At 36.2% G+C, this 20,053-nt stretch overlaps 1 protein-coding gene across 1 annotated transcript in view; it reads left to right on the top strand.

The window, feature by feature from the left end:
- The window catches only part of NAALADL2 (N-acetylated alpha-linked acidic dipeptidase like 2), a 1,049,119-nt gene that overhangs the window by 782,064 nt on the left and 247,002 nt on the right, over positions 1-20,053 (top strand). Inside the window, exon 10 of the mRNA XM_027111590.1 lies at positions 1,400-1,546. Coding sequence (XP_026967391.1) covers positions 1,400-1,546 — 147 coding nt within the window. The remainder of the gene's footprint in view (positions 1-1,399; positions 1,547-20,053) is intronic.

Here is a 20,053-nt window from a genome sequence, read left to right as displayed (position 1 = left end):
GGGGGGGCGGGCCTGCAGCGGCAGAGGCTGGCGTGACGTTGCAAGAGCGTGAGGCGCGCCGTGCATTCTCCTGGGGTAGTTGTCCCTGGATCCCGGGACCCTGGCAGTGGTGGGCTGCACAGGCTTCCCGGAAGGGGGGTGTGGATTGTGACCTGTGCTCGCACACAGGCTTCTTGGTGGCGGCAGCAGCAGCCTTAGCGTCTCATGCCTGTCTCTGGGGTCCGCGCTTTTAGCCGTGGCTCGCGCCCGTCTCTGGAGCTCCTTTAAGCAGCGCTCTTAATCCCGTCTCCTCGCGCACCAGGAAACAAAGAGGGAAGAAAAAGTCTCTTGCCTCTTCGGCAGGTCCAGGCTTTTCCCCGGACTCCCTCCCGGCTAGCCGTGGCGCACTAACCCCCTGCAGGCTGTGTTCACGCCGCCAACCCCAGTCCTCTCCCTGCGCTCCGACCGAAACCCGAGCCTCAGCTCCCAGCCCCGCCCGCCCCGGCGGGGGAGCAGACAAGCCTCTCGGGCTGGTAAGTGCCGGTCGGCACCGATCCTCTGTGCGGGAATCTCCCCGCTTTGCCCCCCGCACCCCTGTTACTGTGCTCTCCTCCGCGGCTCTGAAGCTTTCCCCCTCTGCTACCTGCAGTCTCCGCCCGCGAAGGGGCTTCTAGTGTGTGGAATCCTTTCCTCCTTCACAGCTCCCTTGTCCCATCCCTATCCTTTTGTCTGTGTTTATTCTTTTTTCTTTTGCCCTCCCCAGGTACATGGGGGGTTTCTTGCCTTTTGGGAGGTCTGAGGTCTTTTGCCAGCGTTCAGTAGGTGTTCTGTAGGAGTTGTTCCACGTGTAGATGTATTTCTGGTGTATCCGTGGGGAGGAAGGTGATCTCCGCGTCTTACTCTTTCACCTGGCATATACTCTTAACACATGTGGGGATATGCTTTGACGAGGAAATTGAGAAATTTTTTTCTGTGGTTGTCCAATAAACATTTTTAGAATAGAATTATATCTTACCAAACTGTCCTTTAAATTTGTGGGAAAACTTTAAAAAAGACAAAACTAAACCTTTTTTAGGGACTCAACATTCTCTTAACGAGTCATTACAGATAATATAGCTATGATAAAAATGCTTTTTAAGCAACAATAACAAGCAAAGCTTGATTTAGTCCAGTGCTAGTCACTCTTCAGTGAGCATGAGCGCAGCAGAGGAATGTTGCTACACAGATTTCTGGGCTCCATCCCCAAAGGTTCCCATTTGGGAGGACATGGGTGGAGACTAAGCATTTACATTTCATGTTTCGAATAAGCTCCTGGGTGCCATTGATGCTGCTGAACTGTGAACCACGTTTTGAGTAGCATTCATTTAGGGATAACCTAAGAAGCATAGTGTGTGCTAACAATTTAAATTATGTTTTTCAGAAAAATAATTTCAACTGTTCCAGAAGAGGTCAGTGCCCAGAAACAAATATCAGTTCTGTACAGATGCAAGATGATGCCAATTACTTCATCAACCATCTTGGAGTTCCCACCGTGAGGTTTACTTATGAGGACATCAAAGCATTAGAGGTGAGTGTTTCCAAAAATGCAAAACACACACAATATATATAGCAGACATGCAGAATTTTATTTTATCCTGGCTTTTTTGTCTTTCTTACCCAATAGGTAACTATAAGAAGCTGCTTCATTTAGAAAGTTATTCTTGTTGTTCAGAGGCTTTGTAAGAATATTTGAAAACATCAGCTCTTTTCAATAGTGTTGAATTCAATTTAAAAAGATTTATACAGTCACTCACATTTTCAGTGTGCTTCGCAGCAAGAAATGTGCAGTTGTTGGATTAACATCAAACTGTAATTGTAATCTTCAGAATTCACAGAAACAGATGACATGTGCCATAGATTATCCTCTTCTTGCCCAAGGGAAAGTGAATTTCATGTGCTGTATGTTAATGTGAGTCTTGTGGATTAGCTTCCCAAAGTTTGTCAATAGTTTGCTTGCCTAAAAAGATGCTACTTTTTTTGTGTGTGAGGATACGAAGTTTTTTCCCAAAGAATATCACAGAGACCTGATTCACCTTAAGTATGTTCATTCTTCTGTTGGACATTAAGCCTTTTAATCTTTCTCAGAGTTATGTCACAGGAAACTGTTTCTCTGTAGATCCAAACCTGCTGAAAGACTTTTCCTTCTTTTACAAATTGTGCATGCATTATTGGGAGCTATTTGAAAGCCTCTGGGGTGGCCTTCTTGATGTAACTATTTCATTAACAAAATAGTGGCTGAAAAATAGACTAAAACCTTCTTTGTTTTTCAAATTATAAACGTTCCTGGGAAGTTGTGTTTAAATTATATTTTTATCAACGTCAGATATGCAATATCTTAACGTCTGATAGCTTTTAGCAAAAGTGACCTTTAGGTTTCTCTGCACCCCTCTACCCTCACCCCTTACTCCCTCAGTAGACACAAATGATCACTAACAACTTAAATTCACAGATGGAGAAACTCTGGTGACTCCTATTGTAATGAGATGAATTCTTGGGTAATGCAAAAGTAATCACTGTGATTTATCAATTTTTTAAAATTGAATTTTCATGTGCTATTGCTGTTTGAAAACGGGGTACATGTATAGAGGTATCTTTCCTCTTACCAAAACTACTACATATAATGAAACTGATGTATTAAGAAATTAACTCACTTTTAATTTTCCTGCTTGATATCTTCTAACATCTTTTTATCATCCCCACCCCATCCCAGCCCATCCAGCTCCTGTCATGTTAACACATTGAATGAAAGCTTTTATTCATTTTGGTTGAGTTTAAGCCAAGAATTTAGAGAGGCAATGTAGTATAGCCTTAGGTATGGCACTAGACTTGACTCTGAACTCAAGTACTAGACAAATGATTTAACTTCTTTCAGAATTGGTTTATAGATGAGGGGAACTTGGTATACTTATGGAATCTAGAGAGCCATGGTAAGGATTAAATGAGGTTATGCATGTAAAGGGCTTGGCTAACTTTAAGCATATAATAGGACCTCCAGTAACTATAGGTATCATCACAATTATTATTATGATTTACATATTAGGGAGAATTTCTAAACTTTTTCAATAAGAAGACATTAGTGGGAGGGAGGAGCTTGTGAATCGTTAAGAAAAACAAGCTTCTAAGGCTGAAGAGGTGGGATTTGATGAGGATCAGCTGGAAGATCTGAGGTGTTAATGGGAGAAGATTTGGAAACAGGTCCCAGTGATTTTCTCAGAAGGTACTATTATAATGTGAAACACCTCAGGCTAAAGTTTATTGGCTAGAGCTGGCTTAGTCTGAAGAAGCTAATCAGTCTTTCAAATTACACACAGAATGTCTAACTCCCATCAAAATCATTTTCATTTTCTACTGTATTTGTCTCCAAAAAAGCAATTAAAAGAGAATCTTCTATGCTTTATAACTAATGACCTTGTTTATATTGCTTTAGTGTGGAAAATTTTTTTAATGGATTTGTCCCTTACAAAATATGAATGCTTGAGATGAGATAATTTTGTACGGTAAGTTCTCCAAAGAACAGATAATGATCTTTGCTTTCTGCGTTAACCTATAATAGATATCTGTATACAGTTATTAAGAGGAATTATAAACATTGAAAGTTTTTACCCATGATATAAAGGGTATTTATCCTATGTCAATTAGTAAAAGCTGGTAAGGAAGTTAGAGCTTTTCCCATGCAATTAAATTTAAAATATATGTTATATTTTTGTATTGCATAATATACTATATGTATAGTATGTAATATCTACCACTTATTGAGTGCTTGCTTTGCTAAAACTTTTATATTAGCAAATATTTTATATTACCTCATCTCATTCAATATTTATGATATCCCTGTGAGTCACCTTTTATTATTAACACTTTTTTTTTCTGAGGATGAAATGGAGCTTAAAATCAAGTAGCTGATCCAAGGTCATAAAGCTAATAAATGGCCAAGATAGAAGTTGACCTTCGATCTCTTTAACAGTAAGCCCATGTTCTCAACTATTAAACTAAAGTTTGTAAATTGGAAGCCCCAGGGCCAGATCCAGTCCACAAATACCTTTTGTTTGTTCTGCGCTTTATTGAAAACTTGAATTTTTGGGAGAAATGGATTCCTTTTTTTCCATGGAAACAATTGGCTAAATTGTGCATTATGATTACAATGTTAAAGAATATTTCTTCAATATCTCTTTCTATCAAAAATTGGGAAATGAATGATTGATCAACCTAAAGGACCACATGTTTCACCAGACTTGTATCACCTCTATTACCTGTTTGGCCCCTGTAGGAAGTGAGTTCATTATCTTTGCACTAATTTTGAGTAAAAAAGTTAAAGTTGATAATTTTGGAGTCCTTTCTTTCACTTTAAAAATTGTATATGCACTCTAAGTGTGCTAATTTATACTCATATTTTTGAAGAAACTATCCATTCAAAATTTATTTAGATGATTATAATGCAAGCCTTAGAATTTCTGACAGTTTTTTTAATCCAGCAAGATTGATTATAAGTATTTTACACTCAATTTCAAAAATAATGATAATAAGAGAAAAATTACTTGTAGGAAAGTAGATTAGTGCCGTAGACACCACTTTTTATGGACATATGGGACATTATTAGTTCTAAAATTATTTGATGAAATATGACATTTTATAATATCTATTCCCAGTATTTCATACTATCCACATTCCCACCAGCAATTTCTCCCTGTAGTTTCTCTGGATGCCTGTATATTGCATAGATTGCTTGTGGCACCTTTCATCTTTAGCTTTTTTGGCATCTATACTCTAATTTTTCAATAATTAAATTTCACAAATGGAAAGCAATCTATGGGTTTGCCAAATGTTAGAATTATTCCTTCTCATAAGATATCACCTTGTTAATTGAAACGTCTCTAGTTGTAAACTTCATTTAAATAAGGTTTTCAATTTGTAAACATTGTTGCACCTGTTAGGAGAAGCATTCTGCACAGATTAAATACAATGCAGAGATTGCTGAAAAGGAAATGAAAAGACAGATGCTTTCTGATTAAGAGTGCAATATTTATGACAAGCTGGTGGTCCAATGCACATTTCTTCTGTCACTTAACAGCTGTTTCACATAACTTTTGTTCCAGATCAGTATATTTACTCTATATAGGGCATGTCAGAGGGTCAGGCTTTCTTAGTATACCAAAAGATCAATCCTTGCCCTAGTAAACTTTATATTACAGTTTGAAGCTCTGATTCTTCACTCTGTTTAACCTTATATTTTTTGCTCTTCTGCTTTAAAAATTCCTTTTTAAACCCAATTTACCTCTATAATGGAGCATTTAACATTTAAATGATAATGAGATAAAAGGGTATGATAGCTTTTATATAGCAGGGGTCTTTGCATAATTGTTTTAATGTCCTTTGGTAATCCAGAAAACGAAAACCAAGTAGCCTAGGTATTTTGAAACTCTTATTAATTCTTTTTAAGTTAGATGAGTTTGATATCAATCTGATTCTTAAACTGATAGACAGCAGCATGAGAGTGTGTGTGTGAACTTTAAGGTAATTTTATGGGATAAAAATGATAATTTGTGCAATACACATAAATACATTTTGGAGCAAAGTAACTCATAGTTTACATGTTGATTCTTTGTTTTATTCTACTAAGTTGAAGAAAAACTTATCTTACTTAAATTAGAGGTCATTCTGTCATTACATTTTCTGTTGGGAAATTAGTCACTGTCATTGTTATGTTAACAGATAATAAGAATTCAAAAGTCAATTAATATCTCTTGACTTGAGACCAAGTAGTTTGTGTAACTATACATAGGCTGTACTGATGTTTTGTAGTATATGATAGAATTTGTCTTATACTGATAGCTATGCAACTAATTAATGTCACTTAGAAATGAGATTTTACCTCTTCTACTTCAAGATGTGCCAGCTGGAAACGGGGTGGAGAGGGGGTCTTCAGTGTTCTCTCTAGCTCATTCCTTTTCTTTGTAAGTTATTTTAGGAAAAGGAAAATGTCAGAACAAAATATATGGTTTGGTTATTTTCAGATCAGACCTGCTTCATTTAGAGTAAAGGTTTTCAAACATTTTGTTCTAAAAACCCATTTGCACTCTTCGAGTACTGAGCACTCCAAAGAAAAGAGCTTTTTGTTTATGTGAGTAATATGTGCAAATATTTACCATATTAGAAGTTGAAACTGAAGAAATATATATAGTATTTATTAATTCTTTAAAAAGATCAGTAATATACTTGTTATAAATTAATATAAATAACTTATTTTTATAAAATATAGTTACATTTCCCAAGACAAGAAAACATAAATGAGAAGAGTGCACTGTTTTACATTTTGCCAGTCTCTTTAATGTGACTTAATACTTGGTAGCTGGGTTCTCGTATCTGTTTCTGCATTTAATCTGTTGTAACATGTTGTTTTGGTGGAAATATATGAATGAAATATGGTCTAACAGTCTATTCATATAATGACAGACATTCTTCTTTGATACTATACTGAAATGGCAAGTATTAGTTTCCTAAAGGTCCAGTATGGAATCTGAAACCCTATTAATGGACTTTCTGTACCCTATACACTTATGAATGTAGAAAATGAGAGTGAAAAAGCCATGTAATATTACTATTATTATGAAAATAGATTTGGTCTCAGGGACACTTGCAGGTCTCTGGACCACATTTGAAGAAATACTGATTTGGGGAAATGGCCTTGGTTAAACTGTTCTACAGTAGGCCCCTCCGTATCCACATGCAGAACCTGCAGGTATGGAGGGCCAAACTCTACTACGTCATTTTATGTAAGGGACTTGAACATCCATGAATTTTGGTATCCATGGGGGTGTCCACGTATACTGAGGGATTACTGTGCTTTATCCTTTATAATATCTGACTAGCTGTTTAACTTTGCCGTTACAAGGATTTTTGTTTTAATTTATTTATTTTATTTGTTTATTTTTGGATGCGTTGGGTCTTCCTTGCCACGTTTGGGCTTTCTCTAGTTGTGGTGAGTGGGGGCCACCCTTCACTGCGATGCACGGGCTTCTCACTGCAGTGGCTTCTCTTGTTGTGGCGCATGGGCTCCAGGCACACGGGCTTCAGTAGTTGTGGCTCGCGGGCTCTAGAGTGCAGGCTCAGTAGTTGTGGCGCACGGGCTTAGGTGCTCCGCGGCATGTGGGATCTTCCTGGACCAGGGCTTGAACCCGTGTCCCCTGCATTGGCAGGCGAATTCTTAACCACTGGGCCACCAGGGAAGTCCCTGTTACAAGGATTTTGAACTGTGATTCTATATAACCTGTGTTTACCTTTTTTGGTCATCTTTGAGTATTACCATCTCATTCACCTGGCAAACAGCATGAAGTAGGGAATATAACACTCTCATAAACTGTGACCCTACAAAGGATTCTGTTCCTTGGAATCCTTCTTTTGGAAGGGAAGGTTAAACCCCAATCAACAAATCAACCGTTATAGAGCAGACTTGAAAAGCTTTGATTGTACAGTATATGAAATGCCTGTCACAGAGGGAGTGCTGCTAAAGTTGCAGTATGCTTCCAAGAGCCTGAGGAGTAAACACAAGAAATTGAAATATGAGACAAATATTGAAAAGACAAAGAATGGAGACACTCTTAAGACTCAGTTGGATAATTCAAAGATCATATTTCAAATTGCCTCATATTTTGAAATGGCTGGAAGGAGGACAGATCCCTCTAGCAATTATCCTTGCTTGGACTTCTAAATAAGAATATTTATTCTGAATGCCTACAGTGATTGGATCAAAATATATAGCATACGCACTGTATTTTAACTCTAACGCTCTTTTCAGGGATGATCTTGTGATCATGCCTGTTATGAGGGGACTTGTTTTATAATGAAGTTTTTGATAATTTCAATAACACTACTTGCACTAGGTTTAATGATAGACCAAGTTGTAAATTTGGCAAAATTTAAGTTAAGAATATAAGGCAATTCCAGATGTGATTTATTCAGATATTGGTTCATTCTAACACATTCATTAATTTAGCCAGCAGTTAGTTATTAAGCATTGGTTGTAATCCAGCACTCTGTTAGAAATACAAAGATGAATCCAAAAATGCCCTCTTTTCCCTACAGTGGCCACAGTCTAGATTGGGACTCAGACATATAAACAACCAAATAAGTCAGTAGAGTAGACATTGTCTTAAATGACTTCCACTTAACCAATTTGTGGGATTCATTGACTATTTTCATTCCCTTAAAACATAATGATTAATGCTTAAGGCTTGAAGCTCATTGTAATGAGATCCTGCCTGAATTTTTGCACTCTCAGTTCTCTCTGTTTCAATGGTACATTTGCCTGGAGTCAGCTCTATTTTCAGACCTATATATGCCCTTTGTGTTTGTTTTTAGTAACTAGGTAATTTAATTGTTACATAAAATTATGAATCATGAGTATGAAAAAAATGACTTCTTAGAAACCTGTAGCTATAACACTTTAAAAGGTGAGTTGCTAATAAAGAATTGATATGAAATGGTCCAGGCAACTCTCAAAGTTGGGGAAAATTGTAGTCATCTAAACACATTCTGCACTCAGCATACTTCAAAAATATCTTTAATAATTTACTTTAAATAAAAGGCAGCATGAAATGTAGATAATATATGACAAGAAAGAAATCATAGAACTTTATTCAACAGATCAGTATTCAGAGAAAAGGCCTTGGCTTTACATGAAAATATTGGCCAATAAACGTGCATGCACAGGTTTTCAATTAACATGTAATATTTTACATGTGTAGTGTTTTGGTTTGTTTTACTGGTTACTTATTTGAATCAGCTTCTAGATATTAACCTTCCAATCAGTGGGACAAATCATATTGGCTAAGAGGGCTCTTATGTAGAGTAAAATGATGTCAATAGAGTATCAAGTAATCATTATCAAGGAAAATCATGTTTAACAAATACTCATGTAACATTTGTGGTACACATTGTTTTGTTCTAAATCCTTTAAACTTATTCATTTAATTTAATCCTTGTACTTATAACTAGCACTTATAAGGAAGGTACCAGTATTACTACTTTCATTAAAGATGAAACTGAGGCATAAAGTGGTCAAGTAACTTGGCCAACATCACACATCTGTCAAGTGATGGAATTAGGATTCAAACCTGGCACTCCTAGCAACAGATTTCTGGGCTCTTTTCCCTATTCTTACACTATTTCTCAAGGTTTTTGAGATAAAATGAATTAGTTCTAAAATGCTTTCCATCTCCCACTGCATTCAGAATGCAGTGGAATGCTATGGTACTTAATTCCTATTTTTCATAGTTTCCTTTGCAAAGGTTCTAAACATTTCAGCTTTGATGACTCTCAAAGTTAGGTAACAACTGGAAGTGGGTAATATTTCTTAACTGAATTTAAAATGAGCCATAATTTATATGTAATGACAAAACTGATATTAATGTTCACTTATAGTAGTTTATATATTCTTTTACAAAACAGAGACTAAAATTAGATTCTAAGCTATCCAAAGTTACATTTCAAACAAATATAGGTAAATGGATTAAAAAGCATTAGAGGAAAAATCTGATAACACCGAACTACTCTAAACCTGAGTATTTAGTTTCCTAAATTTTAAAAATAAAAATTGAAAATGATTTTGCTCATCTGTTTTTTCCTTTGTAATATGATATTTTAACTGTCCATTTAATGTGAAGGCCAGTAGCTTTAATATGTTGTAATTTTTCCATCCCCTGTTTCCTAAATTTATTTCCAAGGTAATTTTGGAAGATGAGGGGGTGGACAATTTTGTCTCTCCTAATTTCAATGATAATGCCACATTTCTTTAAGTAGAATATTTTGACATCTAAAACTATTTTCGAGACTAATTAGATGAATTTTTTCAATGAATAATTAAAATGTTAAGAGCAGTATTGGTACCCATGTGCTCTAACTATAAACTTCAGAAGGAAATGGCCTATCTAGAGCTCACATAGCTGTGGATGGTGACTATGGCCATGAATGAATTTCCTTCTCCGTTCTCTCCACAACTTCTTCATACTATTTTATTTGCATCTGGAATTGCAGGTCTTCTCTATCTGTTTCACAGCTTAAAGTGTTTCACACAGAAGGTTACAGTTTTGTTTTTTAAATAAGCAAATGTTTCTATAGAAACTACAAGGAAGGATACAACAGTGGCCTTGAAGTCTCATAAATGTTAAAATATAAAAACATGCATTGAAGCCAATGCCACTTAGCTTATACAGCTTGCTATTGCTTCCTCATGATAGTGCTGGCTTTCATGTTAGTCTCAAGAGAGCTTTCAGTTGTCTTCAGTCTCCTTTCATGATGCTTCTGTCCCTGTGATTGTAAATGAATGGAAAGAATTCTTAAAGAGAACAAAGTATTTATCAGTATTCTCATTGCTACAGTCTCTTGTCAATAGCTTTAGCATTGAAGTTATTCTGACCCAATTTTCTCATATCAGTGAAGAACATTTTAAATCTAAATAGTGTAGTGTTTCTGTAGTACTAATAACTGGGCAAAAGTAGGAAAAATAAACAGTAGCTTTCTGCACATGGTCGTTTTCAGTTTTTCTTTAAATTAGTATCTTGTCACTTTATTTTTATTTACTGGTAATTCTTATCAGAACATTAGAAATTTTACACATACTCCATGTTTAGAGATAACTTCTAATGTATGACTCAGATACACACACACACACACACACACACACACACATATATACGTGTATGTATATATATGAAAGTTGAATTAAAAAAATTTGTGTTAATATTGCTGAGATCTTGTCTTTGAAACAATAAAATTAGATTAGGACATGGATCATGGCAGAACATTAAGGTTAAATTCAGGGCACATCTTCATGTAGCGGCCATACGGCCCAGGTTAGGAATGGTTGCTCCATTGACAGTCACTGGTTTTCAGACTCCCACCAGTTCAGGGGTGACTTTGGATAATCAAAGTGGTCACAGTGAAATCAGAGGCCTCTTTGGTGAGAGTATGGTCCTTAAGTGTGGTGGGTCCAGAGATGTGCCTGGCCCGACTCTCTCTGATGGACTGATGGAAAAGAAGCACTCGTAGATTCACTGACTTTTAGAGCAACACTCTTCATTGAACCTAGGTGGTTTAATCCATTCCTCTGTAGTACAAGGAGATAGAAACTTAGTGGGATATGGTACTTGACTGAAGGAGTTAAGAGGAAGTACAGACTTAATTCTCCCTATACCCGGCCGGTTGCTTCTATCTACAGCTCCTCCCTCTCTTCTAAACTCCTGTTCTGTATGTTCTATTCATTCTCTCACCTCTTTTCTCAACTTCTCTCTCCTTTTTAGTCTGGCTTCTTCCACCTTTTCCTACACATATGGTCTTTCTCTTCATATCCTTTCCTTCTATTTTCATCCCTTGCCTTTTTCTATATAATCTTCTACTTCCACTCTTTTTGTCCCCGTCCCCATTTTCTTTATTTTTAATTTTTTAGTTGACTCTGAAATTTAGTCTGTTTCAATTGACTTGATGTCTTTAATTTGCTTAAAGGCGAAGCCATATCCTGGTTTTCCCTTAACACTATGAGGCAGTAGTATAAACAGAGGCCATTATACCATATGGCTAAACACTAAATACTTAAATGTTATAACTCAAACTAAAAAAAACTCTTAAATAAAAATGCTCTTTCCTTGTGATCTGACAAATACATGTTTAAAGTTATGAGGAAGGAAGGTTTGAATTTAATGTTCTTAGACTCCTGAGAATCCTGTGGCAAAATGTGACGACTGAGGAAGAATTGGTCCCCAGCCCCTGACCCTTGATCCTTGGTCTACACTTTTAAGCACAATCCGTAGCCACCATAAACATCTGTTCCTCACTTACTCCCTGGGCCTATGGTCATGCACTGGAAGCACAGTCTTCCCCGAAGGTAATGGACCTGAAGAAGAGGGCTGCCCAATCACTGGAAGCAGATCTGGGGCCATCTGAGCAGGGAATTCTGAGATTCTAGAGCTCAGGGTAGCTAGAATTTGATCTAGAAAGGAAGTCATAGACCCTGAGTGGACACATCTGCCTGTGTTGATTTAAGGTCTAAAGACCTTGGAAATGAAAATGACTAAAGTCTAGATCCTAAACTTTAGGTATGCCAAACTGTAGAAAGTCCTGGTGTAGGACAGATAAGTATTCTAGAACAAACCTGCTCAGATGCCTTCAGTCTGTAATCTAATAATAAGAGTCCTTAAGAAAACTTAAGATTGAAGCAGTTGTTATAGGATCTTTGGCAGTATCAGCTAGGTGTTCGCCTAACCTGGGTTCTAAAAGGTGTCGCTATTCAATGGGTGTGACCTTGAGGCTATGAGGTACCCACTACAGCAAATTATTTCCATGGTATGGTTGAAAATATGTTCCAAACTTTCAAGCTTAAAGGGCATAAAAAGAAGTAAAAAGTTGTCAGAATGAAGAGTCTTCAGTTAAGGAGACAGTGTCTGGGAGGTATGTTTTAAAGCAAGAGTTAATTTAAGAACATTTTCTGAACAAAGGAATACATGATAGAACCTTGAACAAACTGAGCAAATTTCAAGTGCTAACTCTCTGCCATCTATTCCATTTTAAAGATTATGACCATGTACTACTGTGAGAAGTTTGTAAAACTGTGTGTGTGTTATGAGCCCCAAATGGTGTGTATATGCATACCAACATATTTTGAGCAGTATTTTGAGCAAAAGTATATTTGGATATTTTTTGACAGAGGATCATTAGAATTTCTGTGTTTGATTCTTAGTGAGACAAATATAAATTCTGAACTAAAACACAAGTCAGAAAACTGGAAAGAAAGTAGAGAATGTTGGTTAAGAATTTAGTCAGAATTAATTCAGTTTTCTTATATTTTCTTAGTAGCCACAGTTCTTTTGGTTATATCTTGCAAAGAGAATCCTGCTATGTAGCATAATATAAATAAAATATTATACCAGAAAGCAAAATAATTCTACTCTTTGCTTGAAACATCGTTATTGGTAATATTACATTTGTAGATGGAAACTTTTTTTAATTAATATTTTGATCATGGTTACTATGTGCTTACAAACCTTAATTCCTCTCCATCTTTTATTTCTTCTTTCCTATCTTTAATCAAATGTTGATCATACTGTGTATGTATTGTTCTCATTTGTTTAAGATAACAATATAGTTTCTCATATTGTTTTAAAAAATAATAATCCATTGGAGGGAACACTCCCAAATTCATTCTCTGAGGCCACCATTACCCTCATGGCAAAACCAGACAAAGACATTACAAAAAAAGAAAATTACAGGCCAATATCTCTGATGGATATAGATGTAAAAATCCTCAACCAAATATTAGCAAACCAAATTCAGTAATACATAAAAAGGATCATAAAACCTAATAATCTGTAATATAATTGTACTATAATTAATGCAACTATTCACCTATTATTGGATAAGTTTGCCCGCATTGTTTTGTTATTATAGGTAATCTTTTGTGGAACATTTTTTAAATTTTTTATTTATTTATTTATTTTTGCGGTACGTGGGCCTCTCACTGTTGTGGCCTCTCCCGTTGCGGAGCACAGGCTCTGGACGCGCAGGCTCAGCGGCCATGGCTCACGGGCCCAGCCGATTTTGTGGAACATTTTTAAACTTGATATTTGTTTCTCTTTCTAGTTCTTCTGGGATATATTTCCAGGCATAAAGTTTGGGTCAAAGTATTAATATTTTAAACCCCATATTGAAAAGACCTTACTGAATGGTGATACATTTTAAAACCTTTATGGAAGAGCACTAGCATGTTTCTTTTTTTTTTTTTTTGTGCGGTACACGGGCCTCTCACTGTTGTGGCCTCTGCCATTGCGGAGCACAGGCTCCGACGCGCAGGCCCAGCGGCCATGGCTCACGGGCCCAGCCGCTCTGCGGCATGTGGGATCTTCCCGGACCGCGGCACGAACCCGTGTCCCCTGCATCGGCAGGCGGACTCTCAACCACTGCACCACCAGGGAAGCCCTAGCATGTTTTTTAATCTCACTCTTGCTAATAGTGTGCATTGAAAGAAATCTTTACAGTCTGCTGGGTAAATTTGGTATCCCATTGTTTTAATTGATTTCTCTTATATTAACTTATTCATATATAATATATGAATATAATTCATATATTAATTTACTAAGTTATGAAAATATTTTGTAAGGATATCCAATGTAGAGTGTGTGTTTGGAAGTGAATATGTTGGCATAGATCAAGATAATTAAATCCCCTTTCTGATACAAAAATAGAAATAATGTGGCACAGATGTTAATTGCAGGATCTACCCTAAGACCTGATAAATTTGTAATTAATTTAATAATCAGTCCCACGATGATATTTTTAAAGGAGTCTGTGTTTAAGTTTGCCAAGGCATGAATCTTTCTGCAAATCAACGTACTCACCTTTTGAAGGCTGAGCTTCAAGAAGCTTTAAAACATCTGAATTGTTGAAGCTAGAAAATAGAAAATGCGTGACAACTAGGTTGACAGGTATCAGATTGCCTTATGAAAGTCCCAATATATTGTTCCAAACTACTGCAAGGAAGTAGTATATCCAATTCCTTCAACAAGGTCATAGTAGTTGCTAAGAGGGTGGGAGAGAGGGGACAGTGAAAAGAAATGGAGTTAAACATGTACATAAATCAGAGTTTAATGATTCCAAGGTCATAATTTTAAACTTATAGGTATTTGCTTTTAGTACTGAACAAAAGTATATGTGTGTGCTTAGGGATGGGGAGGGGGGTGCAGGTTGTTAAGAGGCTGAGAGCATGATTAATGTCCCTGTCTAGTGGGCACGCCACCCCTTCAAAATAGCTGGTGCTGTTACTACACTATGATTAACCTGTAAGGCAACAGAAAAATAGACCTGCACCACATTGCACTCTATTATTCCCTGATGTCATTTTTCAGGAAGTGCCGTAGGAAAAGTGACACTTCATCATGGGTGGATGGGTGGGTGGGAAAGGGTTAGTGTGGGAGATGGAAGAAGGTATAGTTTTCTGAATCTCGATGCTATTCATGATGTCTCTATTTTGTCTGTTTTATTATTGGATTTTGTCTCTCTTTTCATATATAATATGAAGCATTTCTCTGAAAATGAGGAGTGGGCTTTAGCTTATTTTAAACAGAAGATATAATTCTGATGCTAAAAGAAATACCATATTTGTAGGCCTAGTAGCTTCCTAGAAAACATGTGTTAGACTTGTTTATGTTTGTGAAAAATATTTCAGAGAAAGGAAATAATGGAAAGGAACAAATGTATGATGGTATCAGGAAAGGAATTTAAGCCTTCACTTCCTTAAAAATATTAATCATCATCATCAATTTAGTTTAATTGAGCACAAACTATGTGCAGAACACTCTGCTATGCATTAAGAACAGATAAAGCTGTGATACAATCCGTGGTGCTCAAGGGATTCATATCTCTTTAGAGCATCCAGGCATGAGCATAAACAAATAAATGGCAATAAAAAGAAGCCAAGGCTCAGTGCCAAGTGATTTCTGTAGATAGAAAGGATATCTGAGCCATAGCAAACAGAGTGATTCATTTAAATTTTTCATTATTTTTATTTTCTTAGAATTTACATATATATTTAAAAACTTTTAACATTACCATAGACTCTTGGACACTTTATGAAATACAGAGGCACACACCATAGATAAAGTAAATCTCAAGAGTACTATGGGTGAAAAATAAAATCTGAAACTATACCTGTCAGATGATAAATCAGAGAAAAAATTCAGCAGAGAGCAGGTCTTACAAGTCTACAAACCCCTGTGCCTTTCTGGAGGTCAAAGTGACAGCACCAGGAGTACAGTTATTCCATAGTAATATTTAGGGTCAGTTTCTGGAACCATCCATTTATAAAGGCATCTATAAATAACATCCTTTAAATCCAGAATCCAAACTTCTGGAAATACCACCTACCCAGGACATATAGTCATAAACCCATCCATCTAAATTCCTCTAATTCTTTCCTCCCTCCCTCCCTCCCTTCCTCCCTCTCTCCCTCCCTCCCTCTCTCCCTCTCTCTCTCCCTCTCTCCCTCTCTCTCTCCCTCCCTCCCTCCCTCCCTTCCTCCCTTCCTTCCTTCCTCCCTTCCTTTCCACTGGATCTGTCCTTTTTATTTTTTATTGAAATATATTGATTTCAATAAAAAATCAATATATTTATTGAAATATAGTTGATTTACAATGTGGTAGTTTCAGCTGAACAACAGAGTGATTCAGCTATATATATATATATATATATATATATGTATATATATATATATATATATGTTCTTTTTCAGATTATTTTCTCTTATAGGTTATTATAAAATATACAGTATAGTTCTCTGTGCTATATAGTAGGTCCTTGTTGGTTATCTCCGAGCTCTAATTCTTGAAATTATTGTTGACTATTTTCTTCTTCATACTCCAATCAATTCTTTTCTTATTTTTGCCAGTCACTCTATTGCTGAGTTCAGTTCATTTTTTCTTACTATGTGTCTCATTGGTATCATTTAATCTCTAATAGTTGCTGCCTAATTCAGGCCATTCATTACTCCACCACATCTGGACTTTGTTCTCCTAATTTGGAGCCTTTCCTCCCACGAGTACATCCTGCAAACTGCTCAGAAACTAACCTCCTAAAAAGCTGCTTTGATTACTCCCCTCCTTCCCGTTCCTCTCCCTGACATAACAACCTTCCACATTTTCCAATGAATAAAGCCTAATGGCCCTGTAAGTAACATAATCCTTCCCTGAAACACAGCTATTGTTTTTTTCATTCTCATGACATCTAACAGGGTAATGTCTTGAAGTTACTCATATTCTCTTTTTCTCCTAATAGTATATTATACTAGTTGAGGCTATAGATTTTGTCCTAAACGTCTTTGCATACTGCATTTTTACATAGAATATATCAGTAGAACCATGAAATTAATTAATCTCTACTGAAACAGTGTATTCATTTCTTGGAGCTGCCATAACAAAGTACCACCAACTGGGTAGCTTAAACAACAAAAACATATTGCCTAGCGGTTCTGGTTGTTTCTTCTGGGGTTTCTTCTGGTTGTTAGAAGTCAAGATCAAGCTGTCAGTAGACAGAGTCAGTTTCTTCTGGGGGCTATGAGGAAGAATCCGTCCCTGTTTCTCTCCTAGTTTCTGCTGGTTAGCTGGCAATCTTTGGCTTTCTTTGGCTTGTGGCAGCATAATTCCAATCTTCACAGGGGTTTCTCCCTGTCTCTGCCTTTGTGTCCAAATTTCCCCTTTTAATAAGGACACAATCATATTGGATTAGGGCTCACCCTAATGAGCTATCTTAACCTGTTCATCTACAAAGACTCTATTTCCCAATAAGGCCACACTCAAAGATACTGGGGGTTAAGACTTTAATACCTTTTTAGGAGATACAATCCAACCCATAACCAACAGTAATATGTCACCTTAATGTGTACTGCAGAAGATTTTTTTTTACGAAATTAATTTGTAGATTCTCACTTGACTATGTTGCTATTCTTTTATCCCTGAAAGTGTTCATTTGATCCTGTGAACTGCATGTAAAATGTCTTCTTTTCCATTCTTTCTATTTCCCCCTTTTATATCTTTTCCTGTAGATTCAGAACACTTGATATCAAATTTCATTCCAATTCTTTTAAAATAACTTTAGCAGTTTGGGTCAGGAGACCCTGATAAAATACAGAAGTATTTCCAAGTGACAAACTGTACATTTGTTTATGTTCCAGTTAGCTGGGTTCATTGGTCTGCGTGATTATCTAATCACATTACTATACAATATTGCAAAGTAGAAGTCTGCATAAGTTTTCCATGATTGGTCATCATAGAAAATAGAATCTTGATTTGCTATGGTTCCAGATGGTGGCTTGCTTATAATAGTTTAGATTTAATCACGATCATTATAAACTAAACGAAGCTAAATTATACTATTTTAGAGAGAATTTTCATGTTGTTTGCAATCATAGGCTCTTACAGAAGGCCTGTCCTTATCCACTGTAGTGACAGGAATAGATTATTGTCGCGATGACATATTTTGAATGTTGCTGTTTTCTTTACCATAAAGAATTACTCTTCAAAATTAGTGTTTCCCAGTTTTGAATGTTATTTATTTGCTATTTATCTTTTGAACACATACAAGTAGAATACTTTTTTGATGTTGAGAAACTTGCTATCCAGTAACATGACAGGTATGTTGAGATTATTACTAACATTATCAATTTGTTTTCAGAAAATATTTTAGTGTACATTAGTATAAAATGTCCCTAGTTTTTAAAATTATTTATTGGCAGATATAAATTCAGTATGCAATATTTTATGCTAGCTCAGTACAGCTTACAGATATATATTTTTACCACCTAAGTCGTAAAACTTGTTTTCCATATCTTCAGTCAGACTTAACTACAGGCAAGAAGAAGTGGAAAAATTGTCTGTCACATTATTCACAGGCCAGACCAAGATACTGTAATACCATGGACCACTAAGCTAATTTAGAAGAAAAAAATGGGAAGAGGTTTTTAAAAGATGGCATTTACATGTAATATATGTAGAAGAGTTTAGGGTTTTGACAGTTAGCGATTGTATCCTCTTTAGAGAGAATGCATAATGACTTTTATTTCTTTTGAAATATGCATAACATCTTGAAGGTAACTTTCAGCTCACATTAGCACTTTTCAAAGCAAGTTTCCCATTTCTATGAGGGCAAAGGGTACAACATACTTAAACTTTGAATAGAGTGAATGTTTTCTTATCAACAATTCAGTCATTTTCCCTCTTGTTTGGGACTTTGACTCCATTAATCTATGAGGAAAAACCCTACTATGGACATAAAAGTTGAGGTTTTCCATTAAGTCTCATACCTAATCAGCCTTGTAAGAATGTATCTCTAATGCTAGCTAAAGTATGGAATGCTGTTAAGATCTGTTAGTGGAGATGAGTTTATGTATAACAGTGTGGCTTTTGGAGTCAGGCTCTCTGGATTTGAAACCCAGCCTTGTTTCTTACTGGCTTGTTACCACGTGCAAGTTAATTTTTTGGAGCTATAATCTTTTCATCTATAAAATGAGTGTTATAATGATACCTGCCTCATGATGACATTGAGTATTATATCGGGGTTTCTCAACCACAACACCATGAAACTTTGTGCCACTTCTTTGTCCTGTGCTTTGAGGAATGTTTAGCAACATTGCTGACCTCTGTTTACTAGATGACAGTATAGTGAACCTCTTCGCAACTGTGACCACCAAAAATAGCTCCACATATTGCTAAATGCACCCTGCAGGGAAAAATCACTTGCAGTTGAGAATATTGAATGAATATCAATATCTATGTTTATATATGGAGAGAGAGCTTTGCATACTTCCTGGCACATAATAAATGCTCAGTAAACTTTAGCTCTGATTATCACATAATAAACAGAAATTTATAATATCTTCCTTGAAGAGCCATACTATTCAAGAACATGAGCACTTTATAAATGAATTTGGTAAAGTAGCAGGATATAAAATTAATGCACAGAAATCTCTTGCATTCCTATACACTAATGATGAAAAATCTGAAAGTGAAATTAAGGAAACACTCCCATTTACCACTACAACAAAAAGAATAAAATACATAGGAATAAACCTACCTAGGGAGACAAAAGACCTGTATGCAGAAAATTATAAAAAAAAACACTGATGAAAGAAATTAAAGATGATACAAATAGATGGAGAGATATACCATGTTCTTGGATTGGAAGAATCAACATTGTGAAAATGACTATACTACCCAAAGCAATCTACAGATTCAGTGCAATCCCTATCAAACAACCAATGGCATTTTTCACAGAACTAGAACAAAAAATCGCACAATTTGTATGTAAACACAAAAGACCCCGAATACCCAAAGCAATCCTGAGAAGGAAAAATGGAGCTGGAGGAATCAGGCTCCCTGACTTCAGACTATACTACAAAACTACAGCAAACAAGACAGTATAGTACTGGCACAAAAACAGAAATATAGATCAATGGAACAGGATAGAAAGCCCAGAGATAAACCCACACACATATGGTCACCTT

Source organism: Aethalodelphis obliquidens, unplaced genomic scaffold (genome assembly GCF_003676395.1).
Source record: "Aethalodelphis obliquidens isolate GAN/ISIS:26980383/991018 unplaced genomic scaffold, ASM367639v1 scaffold1, whole genome shotgun sequence".
NCBI classification, from domain to species: domain Eukaryota; kingdom Metazoa; phylum Chordata; class Mammalia; order Artiodactyla; family Delphinidae; genus Aethalodelphis; species Aethalodelphis obliquidens.
The sequence above is the reverse complement of the archived record's forward strand: the minus strand, read 5'-3'. Positions and strand labels throughout refer to the sequence as shown.